The sequence below is a fragment of the Trifolium pratense genome, linkage group LG3 (genome assembly GCF_020283565.1).
Source record: "Trifolium pratense cultivar HEN17-A07 linkage group LG3, ARS_RC_1.1, whole genome shotgun sequence".
In the NCBI taxonomy this organism is placed as follows: domain Eukaryota; kingdom Viridiplantae; phylum Streptophyta; class Magnoliopsida; order Fabales; family Fabaceae; genus Trifolium; species Trifolium pratense.
The window spans coordinates 14,297,479-14,317,859 of record NC_060061.1 but is presented as its reverse complement, the minus strand read 5'-3'; the positions used below and the strand labels follow the sequence as shown (position 1 = coordinate 14,317,859).

General features: G+C 31.1%; 1 protein-coding gene and 3 long non-coding RNA genes across 7 annotated transcripts; 3 read left to right on the top strand and 1 right to left on the bottom strand.

Annotated features, from left to right (window-relative positions):
* Positions 1 to 785: 785 nt before the first annotated feature.
* Positions 786 to 3,782, bottom strand: LOC123916499. 3 transcript variants are annotated; one of them, XR_006812162.1, is made up of 5 exons: positions 3,687 to 3,782; positions 2,538 to 2,676; positions 1,787 to 1,837; positions 1,436 to 1,546; positions 786 to 1,205 (listed from the first exon to the last, which is right to left on the bottom strand). It is a non-coding gene; the product is annotated as an uncharacterized LOC123916499 (long non-coding RNA). The 3 variants fall into 3 exon arrangements; XR_006812160.1 differs by lacking the exon at positions 3,687 to 3,782 and having other exon boundaries at positions 789 to 1,205; positions 2,538 to 2,854; XR_006812161.1 differs by lacking the exons at positions 1,787 to 1,837; positions 3,687 to 3,782 and having other exon boundaries at positions 793 to 1,205; positions 2,538 to 2,854.
* A 5,938-nt stretch (positions 3,783 to 9,720) lies between these two features.
* LOC123917406 lies at positions 9,721 to 11,329 on the top strand. Of its 2 annotated transcripts, none has more exons than XR_006812446.1 (4): positions 9,721 to 9,843; positions 10,257 to 10,382; positions 10,613 to 10,813; positions 11,285 to 11,329. It is a non-coding gene; the product is annotated as an uncharacterized LOC123917406 (long non-coding RNA). The 2 variants fall into 2 exon arrangements; XR_006812445.1 differs by having other exon boundaries at positions 10,204 to 10,382.
* A 3,845-nt stretch (positions 11,330 to 15,174) lies between these two features.
* LOC123914617 (aspartic proteinase 36-like) lies at positions 15,175 to 20,337 on the top strand. The gene is made up of 6 exons (XM_045965812.1): positions 15,175 to 15,366; positions 15,630 to 15,837; positions 15,982 to 16,111; positions 16,974 to 17,023; positions 19,812 to 20,000; positions 20,106 to 20,337. Exons 1-6 carry the CDS (start codon positions 15,342 to 15,344, stop codon positions 20,335 to 20,337), a joined length of 834 nt encoding a protein of 277 aa, XP_045821768.1. The 5' UTR covers positions 15,175 to 15,341.
* LOC123916635 lies at positions 17,097 to 19,777 on the top strand. The gene is made up of 2 exons (XR_006812220.1): positions 17,097 to 18,480; positions 19,535 to 19,777. It is a non-coding gene; the product is annotated as an uncharacterized LOC123916635 (long non-coding RNA).
* Positions 20,338 to 20,381: the final 44 nt, after the last annotated feature.

Here is a 20,381-nt window from a genome sequence, read left to right as displayed (position 1 = left end):
CAAGAACAAGTTCGATAGTGGGCCAGAGAGTTTCTCTCCCAAGAGTAGGTTGTTTTAACTGAACTAAGTAAACAAATCTCTGTGTTCTTTATCGCTTTTACTTGTTTTAGCTAGGGGTGTGCATGGTTTGGAAACCACACCACACCACACCTAATTTTTGGTTTTGGTTTAGATCCAAAATCATTTCATGACAAACCGGTTATTTTATAAAACCAATTTGGATATGGTTCATAACCAGTTTGAAACCAATTCATAACCGGTTTGTAATAAAAATCGGATTATTCACTTGAACCAATTTTAAACCGGTTTTTTTTACTCAAACCAATTTTAAACCGGTTTTTTTATTCAAACCAATTTTAAAACTTTTGTGATTATTGCTCATTCATTAAGTTTGATTGCTTATTTGTTTGCTAGTACAGAAAACACTTTTTACATCTGGCCAAAACCCCATTTTACATCTGAACCCGGTCAGATGTAGACGTACAAGATGTAGTAAGTTTATGCTTTTTACATCTGACTTACGCCAGATTTTACATCTGACTTACGCCAGATGTAAAATGTACATCTTTTCACATCTTCCTAAACTTTCCACAGATGTGAAATCTTCACTTTTTTTAAATAAAAAAAATCCTTTTTTTTTTTTTTGAAATCTTCATTTTTTTTTAAATCCTGCGTTTTTTTTTTTGGAAGCTGAACCCATTATACGAGGCATCCTTGTATAACATTAGTCATTTAAAACATATGTGTTCATTAATTAAGTTTTCCTTCTATAACCAAGCTTAAAGTTCACCAACAATCAAGACCAAATAAATCCATCAACACATTAATAAAAGAATTTCAAGGGAATAATCTAAAAAAATAAAATCTTGTATAAATCTTACTCACTTAGAAACAATTATTCCTTCTACAAACCTTAGACATATACTACAAGCATACAAAATTAGAAACAAACCCACTAGAAGCCAATTCGACTGCAACATACAAATTCCAAATGAAAATTCATTTAAAACTATTTAGAGTCGACTAAGGAACATATACAAAGAGGAACAATGTCATGGTAACTGGAAGTATAAACAATCACTCTTGCAATAAGTTACCTATTACTTTTAGTTAAGCAAGGGATATGTGAACTCTTCTATTATTTCTTCTTCTGTTGGTAGCTTTTGAGCCTCAAACATTAACTCAACCTTAGGTCTTCCGATAACCTGCTCAAAAATAGAAGAGAACATACAAAAAGTTGTTCAAACACACACACACACATATGCATTACATAAAACACAAACACAAGCATTGCAATACCACAAATTTCAACACATGCTCTTGATCATATATATTGAACTAGAAAATTGGAACACATGCTCTTGATCATATATTGAATTTTATTTATTAAGATCAAGCCCAATAACTACTAATAGGGAAACACAACTAAACCAACCTAGTTTAGATGACTAAGCTTCTCCAATGCATGTATGCTCTCCCTTGAAATAGCTCCTTGGCCATCTTAGTTATGAACCCCGTTTGAAATATTTTCTGATCCCTTGCTATGCTGCATATTGTCAACAAAATATATTTAATAGATATAACTGCATAAATTTAGTGTACTCTATTGAAATGAATCAACTATCAAATGCAGTACTACCAAAATCAATCAGCTCAATAGCACTAGATATGTGAAAGTGAAAGGACAAGAATTGATTTTCATCAGCTCAATCAGTTAATTTTTACTTAAATATATTACAGTGAATCCACAAAAGTCGTTATTTTTGCGTCTGAAAATGCGAAGTACCCTGCATTCTGGCTTCAGGTCAGGTGTTGACAAGGCGTAGTTTGTGCATATCTAAAGATGGTAAAGGACAAGAAACATGTTAAAGGAAGCAGACACGACAAAGATACATGACTTCCAGAACAAAGTTATATGATTATTGTATCACAATAAAAACCATATCACATGAAAATGAACCATGATGCAGAATCAACCAAAAGAAAACTTCCGCATGAAAACTTTGCAAGATTTGAGTTTGCAGGATTTGATTTCAATATTGATATGCTACAACTAACAATTTGATAAAATGAGTGGAAGAAATACTGATATAAACAGCGTTTGAAACTCACTTTTTCAAGTAACAGATCCAACAAAATGTGTTACATGTAACTCGATTATACTAATATTTGCAACTATGCATAAAGGGAAATGCAGTAAAGGAACCAAAAATCTCCACTACCACTAACCAGTTTTCTAATTTAATTTACTAGTTCAACATATACATAATTTGGCCAATTATTAAAGTAACAAGAGAGTACATTCAAAGGGAAACCATTACCCACAGGCCACAGTAACTTTCACAATCATTCCAGGCAAAACAAAAGAAAAACAAGAAATGGAAAACTGAGATAAAGAGAATAGGTAGAATTATATGACAACTGATTATTCTGATATTAGCTAGAATTATATGACAACTGATTATGCTAAAAGATCCAGTAACAAAATGGCTAACAAGGCAACATCTGAATAAGTGTTAGTCAAACTGAAAACATACCTTGTGTACATTGTACAATCAAGGAAGGAGATTCCAGCATCACCGTTGCTAGAGACACCAATGCATGTTCCACTTGGTTATCTAAGGCACCCGCATTAAATGATAACAAAAGAACAAACTCCACTCCATGGCTGAACTTCTGACTCCCACCCCCCAAAAACAATAACTGTTAGAATAGAAAATAGGATATTCTACTATTCTATCAATGTTCTAAAGACTAGAGTAAATAGGAACAAATACATAGAACCCAGGAGCATTTATGTTCATTTTCATTCACAATTTGTAATGAATATAGAATCTACTACCCATAGGTGAATCATATGCTTAACATAATTAAACAACTTTTTTAAGTAACTTAATTGTAAGTGTATCATGTAATGAAATCCTGTAATGAAAATGATCAATTTATATCGAAAGTTTAGGTCCTTATGTTGTTCTGGCATCCAATTTACCTGTAGAAAGTAGTGATGTGACCAGCAATTTACATACATGTTTTTACTAATTAACAAAATAATCTTCATGGATCCACTAATGTTTTTAATTTATTTAAATGTGTTATTTCATATTGAGATCCCAACTCAGTAAAGTTTCATGCTATTTTAAATAGACTAAAAGTCACTTATAGGTCCATTGAGATCTCAACTCAGTAAAGTGTCATGCTATGTATATAAACCGTTTGCCAAGTCATAAACATTTGTGAGTAAACTGAACAATAAAATACAAAGACATAATTTTCAACTAAAACTGAAAATTTTACTGCTTAGAACATTTGAGAGACCTAAAATGCAATTTAGTTTATCTTTTGTGAAATCTTCTCATGTTTTTCTTGGTGTAAATTTGCAACCATCTCATCCACTCTAGCATTCCTATATCTCATCATCAATTACAGTTCATATAGATTGCTACTAAACTAATAAACTAAAAAGAAAATTACAAAAGTTAGAAGGACAGGACTGAATTCCACATACTTGTAAATTAACTGAATCTGGAATCAAGTAGAAACAGTAGAAACAAGCAGAAAAAAGAAGAAGAAGGAATCCCGTAAAAGAGCAACATTACTAGAAATAGTTCTACAAGTATTCCAGAATTAATGAATATACAGAAAGAAAAAAAAATATTTAAAAAGGAATAAAAAAGAAAGAAGAGTACCTGAATCGATGAAGGTTTGACAATAGTGAAAGAGAAAGACAAGCTTCGATTCGTGAGAGTAGAGGCCGGAGAAAGGAGGACAATAGTGAGAGCGGAGAGAAGTCTATCTACCTCATTCACTTATTGGTTCCAAAATTTTTTTTTTTTTTTATTCAACCTGACTTTTTACATCTGTGGCTAAATATGGTCAGATATATATATTTTATATAATTTTCATCATAATTACAAGATTGTCACCGCGTTAAGTTATGCTTCTGGTACATTGAAATCAGATGTAAAAAGTCTTGTTTATATATTTTTCACTTCTGTGGATATTGAAACCAGATGAAAAGACTACTCCATATAACGTTTTACATCTGACATATGCTCGTCAGATGTAAACTACTTGTGTAATATGTCATATTTGTACTAGTACACACTAAAGAATTTATTGGTGTGGTTTCGTAGAATTCACAACAAACATATCAAATGATTTTAGATTTTTGTAAAATTTAACATACATCATTCATCTATATGATATAAACTTTCGACCCAAGTGGATTTTGTAAAACTTGTATTCGTTAAAAATGAGAAATTACTTTAATACTCTTGGTATTTATATAAAATTTAACCTATGTGTACTATATATATATATATATATATATATATATGCATGCACACAAGAATTCACAACTTTTGATTCTATTTTCTTAAAAAACAATCATCGTCAATACCCAAGATTTGAACCCGCATACTTGACAACCAAAATATTTTCTCAAGTCACTGAACTAATAACACTATTTTCATAAAATGTTGATTTTTATAGATATATATATCAATAAAAACAATGTATAATTCCTATTTATTTTTTTTATAAAATAGCACAACTATTTTCAATTAAAAATAATAATTATCTTTTAAGTATATACGTGTAATTTGATAAAACATATAATTTTTTGAGGATTAACTTTGTGTAAGTATCAATTTAAAGTAAATCATTGATAATTTCAAGTCACCTGACACACATCAAATATTATTTAGGATATGCAATTTAATTTTTTTTTATGCTCGAATTTGTGTTTTTTATTACTATTTTTGTTTAATGAAATATAATTTTTTTTATTTAATTTATATATTATAATTTTTTTTAGCCACCCCCCAAATTTTATTTTTTGATTCCGCCACTGATTAAAACTTTATTAAGCAGTGTAACATTACTCGAATGTTACACCGCTATAATTATAGACATGGACGGTATTTTTTTTCTTTCATATTGCACTAAACTCTAGCTTTGTACATATCATACTCTATGCTCTCAACATGTTTTATCCCACTTGATTTTTTTGATAAGGTTTTTAGCTAGGCATTTGTATATGATCCTTTTTGTGTTTTGGTCTAGTCCTACCTGATATACGTGTTCTCTATTGCAATTTTTAATAATAGACATTATTAAGTTTTCTGCTAATTTTATTTCTGTGTTGTCACATTGTCTCTCTTAAATTTTATAATAATGATAAAATATAACATTTGATGAAAAATAAAAACCATAATATATATATATATATATATATATATATATATATATATATTATTTATAAAAACATAATAATATTATTTTTAATTAAAATTACAATATTAAAATCTTAAAGATTGTGTTTGTATACTAATGTGTACAAACATTTCAAAAAGTGCAATGATCAAACATAAATCTCTCAAATATTTGGTGTACAACAACAAAAGGGTGTGCCTGGATCACAGTGACCACCAAACCGATAGCCCATACTTTTACATTGAAGGGAACACCTATATGTTTCTCCTGGACAACTCCCCGAACCAAAGCAAGTTCCTGAATTTGTCAAATCCGCTTCTGCTACAATCAATTAAACGTTATTTTATAAATATAATCTAATATACAAGATATTGTCATTTAAAACCTATGATAGAAATTTTCAAAACAAAAATGCTTCTAAAACTCACAACTTAAAACAAAAATATAAGAATTTATATTACTGGTCTCAAATTCTGCAACTGCAAAACATTTTATTTATAACACATCAAAATTTGGTGTACATCAACAAATGCCCGAGTCTATAAAACAATTGCCACCAAAATGTAGCCCCTTGTTCTACAATAAGCAGAGCAATATAATAAAACGACTTATTTAGACAACTCCCCGAAATAAAACAATTTTCTTGATTTGTGAATTCAACTTATGTTACATTCAATTAAAAGTTATTATAAATATTTTCTAATGTACAAGACATTGTCATTTCAAACATATGATGATATAATTTTTCTTAAAAAGATGTTTCGAAAAAACGAACTTATAATAATCTAAAACACCGTTATCAAATTCTTCGACTACAAGACATTTCATTGACAACATAACAAAATTTAGTGAAAGAATTGATTTATTACCAACAAATATCACTGAAGCAAGACACATAATTGCAATGGTAAAACATAGAAGATTGATGTGGATTGCCATTATACTTTGATAGGTTGAGAATTAAGTTGTTAGAATAGGCTATTTATAGTAACAAGAGAAGTTAATGTGTATTGCTTTTTCCTATAAGGTCAAAAAAACATAATTACGGTCAATAAAATTTATTATATAATAAAAACGTTTGGTTGTATATACTCCCTCGGTTTCTTTTTCTTTGTCATTTTAGAAAAATAAAAAATAAATTAAGAAAATATATTTTTGCACCTTATCTTCCTATTATACCCATATTTTAATTCATCAATAAATTCCATTTTTTTTGCACACACTTTCTCTTTCCAAGAAAAAAACTGTAATTTTTTTAAATATATAGCATTAATTAGTTTTATTGAAAAAGATAAGAGTATTTGATAATGTGTATAATAGACAAAATATAACCTTAAATTATCTAAACGACAAACACACTTTGGTATAAGTCTTTCCAGGAAGAACTTATAGTTTATTTTACAGATTTATAACTTATTTTCCAGACGCTATTTCAAGTAGCTTATGAGCTTATACTTTTTTCTTCTATTTTTTTTCCACCTTCTGATCCCTATGGGAAGGGGGCCCTAGTAGTCCAGAGTTAGGGGCGAGTTCTGACATCAAGTGGTTCCAGTCCCTTCCCAAATGCAGTTGCGGGGATCGAACAGTGGTCCTCCCTACCAAGTTCAGCGTCAATCATCACCGAACGAACTATTATTTTAACTAAAACCCTTTTTATCCATATTTTTTTTGATGTAATGGAGTCTGATTGAGGCTATGGGCTTGGCGTGTTGCAAGCTACTCGTAAACAAGTTTTGTGTTTTTAAGACCAAACACATAAACAACACATGTTGTTACGTTAATTTGTATAAGAAAAAAAAGTTGTTGAGTTAAATTTTTTGTTTTATACAAAGTTGATTCGTTTTGTATATAAGAAAAAATGTTGTTTCGTTTGATTATAAATAATTATTATAATTATAATAATGGTAGCTTTTTTGTCAAAAAAAATAAAATAAATGTAGCTTTGCTCTACCATTTCTACGTATTGCTACGGTTAACCTTTTCATAACAACTAGTAATAGACCCGTGCCATAACGTTACAGGTTATTTATTTTATGTTAGACTTTGATAAGTTGACATTAAAAAATCAATGAAATTAGATATTGATGAATTCATTATGTAATATGATTATTTAAAATATGAATAACAAAAAAAGTATTGTAACATATCAATACAAATTACGTCATGGACACAAATCAATGTCAATATAAAGTAAAAATAAGAATCATTCATTTGGTTACATAATATGGAATTAGGTATGAAATGAAAGTTACATGCGCACAACATTGTTGATCAACATATAATTAGAAACCATTTGTCCACAACTTAGACTTCAATAAACAGATAAAAGTTGAACTGATGAAAGTTGTACTGATTTACAACTTTTAGTTGTCTAATTATTGAACAATGTAAACGGAAAATTGGAACTGATAACTTCAACATTTAGGTAGTACACATAAGAAAGCACTTTGAAATTAAGTTATAACCTTGAAAACCTGACCGACATTTGGATCAAGACGATTGAATTGAACTAGAATCCTATCTCCTAATTTGATACCGTTGTCAAAGCAAAAAAATTTCCACCTAGCAACAATTTTGACATTTTATGTATGATTTTCTGGATACTTCAAGTGTAGTTTTGAGCTGTTTTGTCGTGGGACTTCTAAGATGATGTTTTTAAAGTTGAAATCACGAACATACCTTAATTAATATATTCCAAAATAATAAATTCTAGAGTATAAATATTAAAATTAAAATAAAATAAATTTTAGCAAATAAAAACTAATTTAATATATAAAAGATATATTAATTAATAAATTTAAATTACTGAATTCAAAATATCTTAAAAATTAATATGATATAAATTTTATTGTGAATCATAAGATTGTCCTTTTAAGTCATTTTACATTTACCAGCTAGTTGAATCGCAAATTTTACCAAACACATCAGAGAGGAAAGTGAGAGGATCGGTGAGAACTTACATTGTGTTTGTTTCTAGTGAAAGTGAGAGGATTGATAGTAGGAAGGAAAGAAACATAGTTTTAGTGGGCCCCAAGTGCAAAAATGTTTACGCGAAGATCGGGACGGAAAGTTTGGAAATGAAAACGACACTACAACAAATATGGTCTTTGGCAATACTTTTTTAGACAACACATAAAAATTGTTGCCTAAAAATCGATCTGGCGACGTTTTACAATTGTTGCTAAAACAATATTTTTAACGCCTAACAATTGTTCCCTAAAATACTTCTGGGAACGATTTTCAAGCGCCTCAAATATATATCTTTGGCAATACCGGATTGGTAAAAGGACAAACTGCTCCTTGTACTCCCTCCGGACACAAGTATAAGAAAAAAAATACTTCAAATTTTGGACACAAATATAACAAAAGTCAACTACTTTTAAACTAATTAATACTACTATTTTTAATATACCCTTATTTAATCATTTCACTTTTCAAAAGTTTATATGATTTCTAAGGCATAAATCACTTTTCAAAGGGTAAAACAGTAAACTTAACTCATGTTTTGCATTAAATCAAGAAAATTAACTACACTTAACTAAATTTCTTAAACATCACATAAACAGTTATTTTTTCTTATATTTGTGTGCGGAGGGAGTAGTATTTTCACCATGGTTTCATATTTACTATTTTATAAAATTTGGAATTTCTCTCACATGGCAACGTGGCATCAGTATAGATCAATTTTATATTGTCTTTTTTCTTTTTAAAATAAACTAGTTTTTAACCCGTGCTCTCGCACGGATGTACGAAATAGGACTTTAAGGAGTAACTAATCACATGACATATTTAACAAAGAAAAATTTCAAAAGGGTCTTATATTTAACGACGGGTGTAAAATTCTATATTATAGTCACTTCGTTCCTTTCTATATTATAGTGAATTCTATATAAAACTAAATATTAGTAAATATGATATCATTCAATTTGTGTCAACAAATATTTTCAAAATATAAACAAGGTCACTTTTTTTAGAAGGAAAAAAAAAAACTTGATATAACCTACACGAGAAGAACCTGTATATGAAGCATAAAAGGCACACAAAATATAATATTCCATTAATCATCAAACTAATGTGGCATAGCTAAAATCAATCTACAGTAGAAAAAATATGTTTCCCTTTTGTGAAGTGTATAGATATGGTCAATATAATAATATATAAAATAAAAATCTTCTATTTTTTGTGTAGGGATACTTATGTAATTTGTTAAATATACAACTTTATTTCCTCTCACTTTTTTCTCATTTTCCTCTATACCTAACAACTCAACTCAACTCAACTCAACTCAACTCAACTCAACTCAACTCAACAATCATCTTACTTTTCATTCATTTTCTACTTTCAATCCTCTAACATTCTTTCCTTTCACTTTCTCTTCACATCCAAACAAAACATTAGAATAGGTGGGGGCACAAAAGAAGAAAAATATACATATTCCGATTTTTTTAAAGAAATTAAAAGAAAGTGACGCGCGGAAAGTGGCAATTTTGTAATTAATTAAAACTATGTTAAGTCAGAATTTTGGTCTCCTATCTTCTCCATCCTTGTTGTGTTAATTCAACTTCGCTGGTTCTCATCTCTCTCTCTCTCTCTCTCTCTCTCTCCGTAGTTAATAGCAACCTAACACAGGTAACGCATAAATAACAATCATCTCTCCCTTTTATGTTTCCAACAATCTCCATCGTTAGCTTTTTCTAAATTTAATTTGGGGGCTTTTCTCAATATGACAAGCCTGCATGACATGTTTTAAGTTAAGTTTGAATTAATCTAGGTTGATTCTCAATATTATAATAATAATACCTTCTGATATTGTTGAAAGAAATAGGAACTAATTTGCATTCTCACACTGTGATACTAAACCTTGCACTTACTTCCATACTAAGGAAGGACTATAGCCAATGAGTTTATATTTGCTTTTGTATTAGATATTTCATTTAATTCTCTTGCTTGCCATACTAATGCTGCTGTATTTTTTTCCCTGTTCAATAGAGGTTTCATGTTGGATTTTGACCCGGTCGAGAACGACAAACTGCTGTCATCAGGTCCCAATATGTCCAAGTATTATTAAATCAGGATATGACAATAAATAGTTGCTTAGAAATTGAACTCTCTGTAACTACATGTTCAGCCTCCTCAAAGTGATCTCTCTTTTCACTCTTATTGTCTTGGTTGGTTCTTATCCTCACTCAAATTTTCACAATTCCAAAATAGACATTGTAAGTTTGATACTTAGAAATTGAACTCTGTGTAACTAATGTTAATGATGCCTTGGAATATTTCCTTTTGGTTTTGAAGCACTCATGCTAGTTTTTTTATATATGAGATGGGTTTGAAGTTGTCTCAGTTATGTGTTTTTATGCTTTACTATTTAGTTAGTATGCTTCTTGCTTATGATCAGGTGTCTCCTCTTTACAGTAGGATCTGTATACATCAAATCAAAGGAAGCTCTTGCTAAGGATGTTTTTAGGATATATATTGTGGATGGAGATGTGTTGTGGCATTCAAAACCCTGCTCCTGCTAAACATTACTTTCATATGATTTCTGCAATTGTTAGGATACTTCCTTTTCTATTCAATTATTACTCATTTTGATATCCAGGTTTACCTCTTTATTTTTGTTCTTTATTCTTGGGTTTTAAAATATGGTTCCTTATTGTTGATAACTAGTCATAATAGATATTATGTGGGTGTTTAAAATTCAAATACAATGTGCATTGTCTGATAATTTAAATCAGAACTAGTAGCGTAGTAGTCTACCATTGAAGAGAGTAAAATAGTAGCGTGTTGTGTTTTTTTAATTATATATCTGTTTGTGATTGAAGGTTGGTAATGTATAGTTGCCTGAAGATTCTCTTGAAAAAAAGAAATGTATTGATCAATGATGATTGTTGTGATAGCCTGTTTTGCATGTAAGGCTTATTTTTGTGATGACATATTACTTGGTTTTGAGCATACAAATATGATTCTTACACTTGATTGTTGCTTGCACTATATATTATAGTAGTTAATTTTTTCTGTTATATCAAACAGTGGCTTACGAGTGATAGCAATGTGTAATTATGTGTTTTAGATATGCATTGCGGTTTGATTTTCATGGAGCATTCGTGACGATCTTTAAAAACTCTTGCGATTCTTCACTGAGCGTTTTCAATTTGATTTCAGATTCAATTGATTGTGGTATTTGATGATTTTCTGTTTCAGGTGATTTTATCTTCAGATATTTGAGTTAAAAGTAGATTTTAACTTTGATTAGGGTTCGGATTTTTCTAATTTGATTTTTGTATGTTTAGGATTTGATATTTTGGATTTCATTTTAAGTTGATTTTAGCTTTGATTAGGCTTTTATTTATGTCCAATTCTCGCATCTCTGTGATTGTTGCTGCATTTGTTGTTGGATCAACCAATTTTCACATCTCTTAGACCATAGGTTGGTTTCCCTACACATAAGCGAATTTTGATTAGTGCATGTTTTCAACCAGTTGAATGACTACTATTGCAATACTTTACTTCCTTATAGCTTGTATATGCAAATTGAGGAAAGTGTTGAGAATATGAAGCATGTCAGTGTTGGTTCATGCTTAATTTTAGGCTAGGTTGGGTGCACAAATCAGGGCTTAGTGGTTCAAGGTGGAACTTAGAATAGCTATTATTGAGTTTATAGGCTGAATTGCATGTGCTGATGTTCTTCTATTTGGTCCTATTATTTTTACTGCAGACAAAGACACTGTGATAGTGTTGATGTATTGGAAAATGTCTCTTATGCAGAGTGTATAACGTTGATCTGCCATTGCATCTTTTGCTTGAAGCAACTTCAGTGATGGTGGAAATAAGGTGTGATTCTGCTGGTTCCTTTTCCTCAGCAATGTTGAGCAATGATATAGTATCTTTACTGCCTTGTAACTTATTGATCTACGAAATTCCCAGAGTAAGTTTCTTTTATGATGGTTACATGAATTGATTCGTTTCTCCTCTTCCACGCCCTCTCATGCCATTGCCACTGCCACACTAGTACGGTAACCAAAACATGTGCCAGTCTTCAACTTGAGTATTTACTCTGATATGTCTGAAAGCATAGGAGGTGCCTTTGTTCTTATTTGATGTTTTCATAATTCATTTGTGCAGTAAAAATGAATATGTGTATCTGTTTACTGTGTCACATTGTTTATAATTCAAGTGTTTCCTTAAACTTGTATGCTGTTCTTGTCAATATATTTTATCAAACTTGAACTTTGAGGTAATGTAATTTAGAGGGTAATTAAAGTTTCTTTATATACACATTTCATTGTTGAGCTGATAAATTTGAACAACTTTTAAAATGAATGATTTTTTTTTTTTTGGGTACAAAAATGAGTGAATTTTATGATTCAAAGCTAAATTTAGAGTGTGTTAGGATGAGATCACCTAGAAATTTTAAATAATTTAGAATTCTAGGCAATTCAAATTATTTAATTGAATTCCCTACCTTTTTAAATGTTTTTGTTTGGACAGAGTATTAAAAACTTGGTAACATTTTTGGGTTACTTTTATTAATTTTAAAAATTTTGAGTCAAATTTAGAATTTAAAAATAGGGACCAATTTGCAATTTTTACAAAATTTTAGGCTCAATTTGGAATTCACTCAATTTAACTTGGTTAAAATACCTCATAATTTTTCATCATTTCTCAAAACTAATATCGAAACAATAAAATTTTCGTTGTAGAATTTGAATCCTTTCAAAGAGAAAAAAATATTAGCTCAAAACTAATACAAAATGCTGGAGATGCAAGGTATGATGGAAAAGATGATAAGAATTTGAATCCTATTTTCTAACACTCCCTCTACCTGAACCATTTTTCAAAACCCATTTAATTTCTTTTTCATAACCAAAAGATGTAGCAGAAGTAGGTGAATGTGAATCTACTTCAATAACAGCACCATATTTCACATTAATTCCAATGTAAGATTAAAGTAATTAAGAGTTATTAGAATCTCCATCAATCTCATGAGAAATAGCTGCAGAAGCCCAAGAGCCACATTCAAAAATTCTCCAATCAAACATTCCTAGACATTGTTGCAGCTACTTTTTCTGTAACTTCTTTTCTTGTTTTAATTGGTTTTATTTTACCAACAAAGTTAGGAAACACAAAGAGCATTGCATTTGAATCCATCATGTGTTGAAAATCATTGAAACCTCATACACACAAACTAAATAATTTCTACGTAAAATATTATCGAACCTACGTAAACCATTGAAAACCATTTGAATGTGAATCTACCTAAAAAATAATTAATTTTGATTAATAAACGAAACAACAAATTATTGAAAACTCACAAACACAAGGTCAATAATTTCAAAATTTGTATCGGTTGAATTAATTAAGATTTGTAGATATCATTTTCTAATTTTATTTAAATTGAAAATGAAAAATAAATCCACATGATTATTCTCACCTAGTAGTCACATTGAAGAAAGTAAAAAATTTGATCCACAAAGACCACAACAGAAGAGCACACCACCACCCAAAATATTATTCTCCAATCCACAACTGAAAAAAGTAAGCTAAAAACATACACACACACACACGTATAAAAGTTGATCCTCTCCACAACTGCACTGCACGAAAAAATACTTTTGTGTCAAAAAGAAAAATATATCTCTCCATTTCACGTACTATATATGGATAGTTTACATGCACATTGCTTTTAAATTTGTGTCACAATTCAAGAGACAACAAATGTTTATCTTCCCCTTTCCTTTATTACCAAATCTAGAAACTAGAATATCATTACTTTAATATTCAAACATAAATTTGTAACACATAAATAACTGTTGCTTTGTGAATTGTGACACATAAATTTGTACAATGGGACCCCTCCACTTATTCAACCATTTCTAAGCATATCAAAGGTGTGTGTATTGTACCATCCCAATTCCCAATTGTTTTAAAGTTAAATTAAGTTTTAAAGTTAAATTAAAAACGGTAAAAAAAAAAAAAAAAAACTTAGATGGAATCTTAGTTGTTAAGAACTCTAATTAAGTGACAAACTGAAACACTTTTTTTTTGACATAATAATTGATAACTACTATATATAAATAGGCTAAGTCTATGGTGCACAAACCTCTCAAGTTGTGCACCATGCACAAGTCATTGAAAACACTATAACGAATACGAATTTTACAAAATCTATTGTTGGATTAAAAGTTTATATTGTATAGATCATCCATAAATTTTTTTAAAAAAATTGAAAATCATTTGATATGTTATTGAGATCCATCAAAATTAACGGTTTGTGGATTTTTATTGAATACCGTTAATCTTGATGGGTCTCAATACCATATCAAATGATTTTCAAAAAAATTTAAAATTTTTTATAAATGATCTAAACGATATAAACTTTCCATCCAACGATGAATTTTGTAAAATTCATATTTTTTATAGTGATATGACTAACTTGTGCACCATGGTTGTGCATGTTACACAAAGCCATATAAATATATTTTTTTGAGCATACAAATTGTATCAACTATCAATAGAGTGCTACATAATCCCCCTTTTATGAACTTAATATTTTCAGTGTCAAAAGAGATAGTGTGAAGCAATATATATAAAACCTTTTGAAAAATCTTAGTTGTTAAGTACTACTCTAATTAATATGAATACAAAATTTTGAAGCTTGATGTCTCTTTTTCTATTTTTGGCTCGCTCACATCAGGATAAATATTCCCCGTTTTCACATTGATCGATCATGAACTTGCCTTCATTTTTTACATAATCCTCCTTTCTGAATACTCAACCAAAAAGGTATTGTACTTCATTTCACAGCGATGATCATGAACTTGCCTTCATTTTTTAAAACTCTGAAAACTTTGTAAAACCAAATCTTTAACTTGTTATCTCAAACGGGTCTTTTTGAATGTTGTTTCAGGGTGTCCTGTTCATTAATGCTATGAGATTCTTGTGCGGTATTAGCAAGGAGAAAATTTGGTTTTCTGCTGCTCACTTGACTTAGACCAAGTTTCCCTTATTCCTTATAATAGAGTTGATGCGTTTATAATCGGCGAGTGCTCTAATGTGTTGTGCCCAACTCGGTTTCATATCGATAGAGGAAGGAGACGAATTATTGGCACCTTGAAGGAGTACAAAGGATGACAGATATATTGAGTATAGGCTGTGAGTTTCTGCCTTCTTAATTAGTTCACTTAAGAAGATAGATCTTTGCATGGATAATTTCTTTTTGTTTTTGGCTTTGATGTTCTTTTTCTTGAATTTTACTTGTTACGTACATATACAAATTGTTGGCATATTACTTGAATTAAGGGGCTGGTTGTATACTTTTATTGGTTAGAATTTTCAGCTTATTATTTGAAATAAGGTGCTAGTAGAGCTTATTTTGGTGTTCTATAACATTGGCTGAATTTTGTATTTTACTTCAGTTATCTTCATCATCACCGCCGCCATCATAACTACCGCGGCGGCATCACCACTTGCTCTTACGTTGGAAAGAGCTTTTCCGTCGAATAACGGAATTGACTTGGACCAACTACGAGCTAGAGACACGACCCGACATGGTAGAATTCTCAAGTCTTCAAAAGATGTTGTTTACTTTGATGTTTATGGTAACTCCCAGCTTCCACTCGTCGGGTAATTTTTAGAAATTTTAATCTTGTCTTTAATTATTGTTACCTTTTGTTAATCAATTTCTAGTTATATATTCGAATGGCAAAAAAATTGAATTTTGGATAATATCTTATATATATTCTCTTTGTGTGTGTGTGATGTTTCCAGATTATATTATACAAACATATCATTGGGTACTCCTCCGGTTGAATTTCACGTCCAGATTGACACCGGAAGCGATGTTACCTGGGTCAGTTGCAGCTCATGCAATGGTTGTCCACAGACAAGTAGACTGGAGGTAAATTGCATTGTAATATTATACGTTGAAATATTAAATCACAAATAGTAATTCGATCAAGGTATTAATGGACTGGTTTAAATCTTGATCATTTTTGTTAGTGGAAAGTTCATATATTTCATGGAGCAAAGATGAACATATGTTATAAAAAAAATCATTATATTTTTATTTATAATCATAGTAATTTCTAGCTTCTGTGTTGGTTTTGGCCCCCTGTTTATGCTATGTTTCTTCTGTACTTAAGTTTTGGTTTTGGCCCCCTGTTTATGCTAAAGCTTCTGTGTTGATTTTTACATATAGGACTTTTGTAGGTATATGTGAAATTGCATAAGAGGTAGGTACCTCTTCACCGGTACATAGATGCTATATTTTTATGTAAACTTTAACTGATATAAAGGAATAAGTAAACTGGATATATATTTTTAACGACGCATATATAATTATGCAAGCCGAATCAAAAGAAAATCATCCAAAATTTAGTATTGGTTAGGGTGAATTAAAGTAGATGTATAAATTTTGTTCACCATTATTAATACTCTTGTAAAATATTCTTACATTGTATTGAGATTCTATGTTCCCAACATGGATTAACCAAGAAAAGTCTCTTATTGAAAGATGCATCTATAACAAATATAAATGATTAACTAAACATATATGCAAGATGCTCATACTCTATATATCTTGCATATAGTCATTATAGTTTGATATATAGTCTTTCAACAGATAGCCAAACATATAGATATTGAAATGGTCAGAAAAATAATTACATATAAAATATCTCAAATAGAAATATAGATTAACAAAAATTAATTTCCCAAATGTACAGAACAATAATCAATATGGTTTATGGATTTTGTCACAGATTGAGCTCAAATTTTTTGAGCCTAAACATTCATCAACCTCGTCCTCAATCCCTTTGTAACAACCCGACTCTAATTAATATTACTAGTATTAATTAGAGGTTCCAACTAGAAGATTAAAATATAAGGTGTAAGGAGTCATCGGAGAAATTGTAGTGAAAAGAATGACACCATTATGAATTAGTACAAGTGAGGGGGCAAATGAGTAATTGGCAAAAAATTGGCAAAAATTATATGTGTGGATATATTAAAGTAGGGTCATGCTAACTAGTACCCCGGGGCACTAGTTAAGGATACGTAAAATTATATTGAAACTTGCATTAAAGTATAGCAAAAGGGAAAAAGAAGTGCACAGAACCATTCATCTTCTTCTTTCTTGCGTGAGCTCTTTCTCTTTTTTCTCCCATGGTAGCTTGAAAACCCTCTTAGCCACACACACTACAACTCGCCTCTTTCTCTCAAAATTCTCTTCTCAACAGGCATCAATAAACATGTTCAACTTCTATTTTTCTTACCTTCCCAGGCTAAACGAAATTAGCTCAAAACCCCCCAAAATTCCAACTTCTTTAATTTCTAGTTGCATGTGCAATTAACTTCACAAATTGAGACTTTTGAGTGTTGGGAACTAAGGTAAGAGGAGTTAAAATTCAGCTAATCCCTTCCATTTTTATCAGATTCGAACTCACCCTCACCACCTTGACCAAAGATCTAAATTCTCCATTCCTCTTGTGATGATGCTTTTCATGTGCAAATCCCTACCCAAATTCGTGTACTGGAGCTAAGGTAATAAGAATAATCCCATCTTTCATTAGTTACTTTCTCTTCAGCTTTTGTTTTTAATAGACAAGGGTTCCTGCAATTACTTCAAATTGTCTAATTGAAGCTTTTACATGGGTAAAATTCCTTGTAACAACAAGTCTTAGATGTTGGGATTTAAGAAATTATGATGGCAACGAGATTTAGAAACCTTAATGAACTGTTGTTGCTGTATTATGGGCTGGTGTTATTGTTAAAACTGATTTGGTATGGTTAGAATGGTTATGGCTGAATTCTATGGAATTTTAGTTAAAAATTCGTATGACAGTACAGGTGCTAATCGAGTCATAGCCGTTGCTGTGTAGCCCAGACTTGTGTAATTGTTGCATTTTCGGATTCTACACCTAATTCCCTTCAGTTTGGATATAAATTTGGTATGTTTTGGATTAGAAATAGATTTGGAAAACGCGTTTGAAGTTGGATATTGATGCTGGAAACTGCTTACGGGTTTTGGCATGGATTTTGCAGAATAAGCTAAATTGTGAGTTTAAGTTGGGTGAAGGATTCCATAACTGATTATGTATGCTTAATTGGCTGACTAAGAGTTTGGTTTGAAGTTGGAATGCAAAATTTAGAGGTTGGAAGTTACTAGCAGTTTTATGCAGAAAATCTATCGCGAGTTTGCTTATGCGAGCGACACCATCGGATGTTTCTAAGCGGGCGAGATGGCTCGGTACTGCTAGCAATTTTCAGGTGAGTTCCATAGATAGAAATCCTTACCAATATAGTCTCCCCACTATTCTCATGGAGAATTGGGTTTATGGGTAGTTAGAATTAGAATGAAAGATTGAACCTTGATGAGATTACCCCCTTAGATTAAATCTCTCAAATTGTATAGATTTGATGTATGTTGTTTATGAATTTTGGTGACTTCCCTTGCCCTTGTTGTGTCACTAATTGATGGCCTAATTTGTCACTAAAATTCATCTAAGTTAAGGTTAGGATTGTACATGAAAAATTGCACAAAACTGAGTTTGGCAGGAAACAGAGCACCAGGGCAATTCTGCCCTCTGCGCCTGGTGCGTGGGAGACAGAATCTCCCCTCTCCTCTTGCGCTTTAAGTGCCCCTGTTGTGCTTTAGGTGCATCCGGCAGCCCTGTTTTATCTTGTTATGTGTTTTCGGACGCTTGTGGGACACCGTAATGTCCCTAATGGACTAAGACTAATTAGGAATGAAAAATGTAGTTGTTAGTTTAACCAATTGCTTAAGTTTGGGTAGAGAAAACAAATAGAATACTTTGGATTAAATGTAATATGAGTTAATTCAGGACAGGTAAGAATTTGTGCAGTTGATCTTCAAATGTAGTGGACTTTGGACCACAAGCATTGGATTTCCAATGCTAAATGTTTATAATGAATAAAATGTTAAGTTGTGGTCTATAAGGCACCAGAAAGACTTCCTTATGTAGGGGTTGGAGCTGGATTGAAATTCTACATAGAATTTCACGCAACGATAAGATGTGGTATGACCGTGCTTTAGCCCTGATATGATAGGGAATTTAGCCGGGTATGTAAGGGAATGATTCGAGACTACTCACCTTGGATTATTCCGTAAAATCAACTCAGATAAGTAACTTTGTGTGTCACACTTTATTTGCATTATATTGAAAATAATTGTGAAATGAATATTTATATGTTTATGTAATTGATCAACCGTCAGGACAAAGGATATTAGTACTACCCTAGGATAGGCGGGACTCACTGAGGCTATATGTCTCATCCCACTCTTTTGTATTTTTTTTTCTAGATAAGCAGATTAAACGAGACAGGGGTAAGAAGAAACTAAGGATTGAAGATGGAAGATTTTATTACATTAGTTTCTTCCTTGTGTTGTTAGATTAGTATGATAGATATGTCTGATGAGTATTTACCGTTGTGTAATGAAACTTTCTTTTCCTTGTATCTGATATAGAATTTAAGTACTTGTTTCTTTTGAACAAGCTATTCTGTAAATTTTAATGTATCCGGATCTTAATTATGTATATTCTTGTCAATATTCTAGACATTTGACTTGGGGTATTACACCCTTGTTCTGACCAAAGGTGCAATACTGGAACCTGTCAGAACAATCAGTGTTATTACAATCTTAAGTATGGAATTGATGGTGGACCATTGCTTGCCACGTCTGGTTATTACATGTCAGATCGACTACATTTGCACACTATTTCCGAAGGAGCTGTGACAAAAATTTCTTCAGCTCCTATTGTTTTCGGGTGAGTTTTCTTGAGCCTAATATGGTTGATAGTATCGCTTATTTTTTTTTTCATGTTTATTGTTTTAATCTAATATTGGAAACCGTTATTTTGTGAATTGAGCAGGTGTAGTAACTATAGGAGTGGATACCTTTCCGAATCTGAGAAAGCACTCGATGGAATAATCGGATTTGGCCACCAAGATATTTCGGTTATCTCTCAGCTTTCCGCGCAAGGGGTTACTCCTAGAGAATTCTCCCATTGTCTGAGAGGAGACATCGCTGGTGGAGGAACTTTGGTCATGGGCGAAATCGTAGAGGTTGATATTGTGTATACATCGCTTGATCTATCAAAGTAAGTCGAAACTTATTAATTCATTATTGTTTTTATGCAGAATTTAAG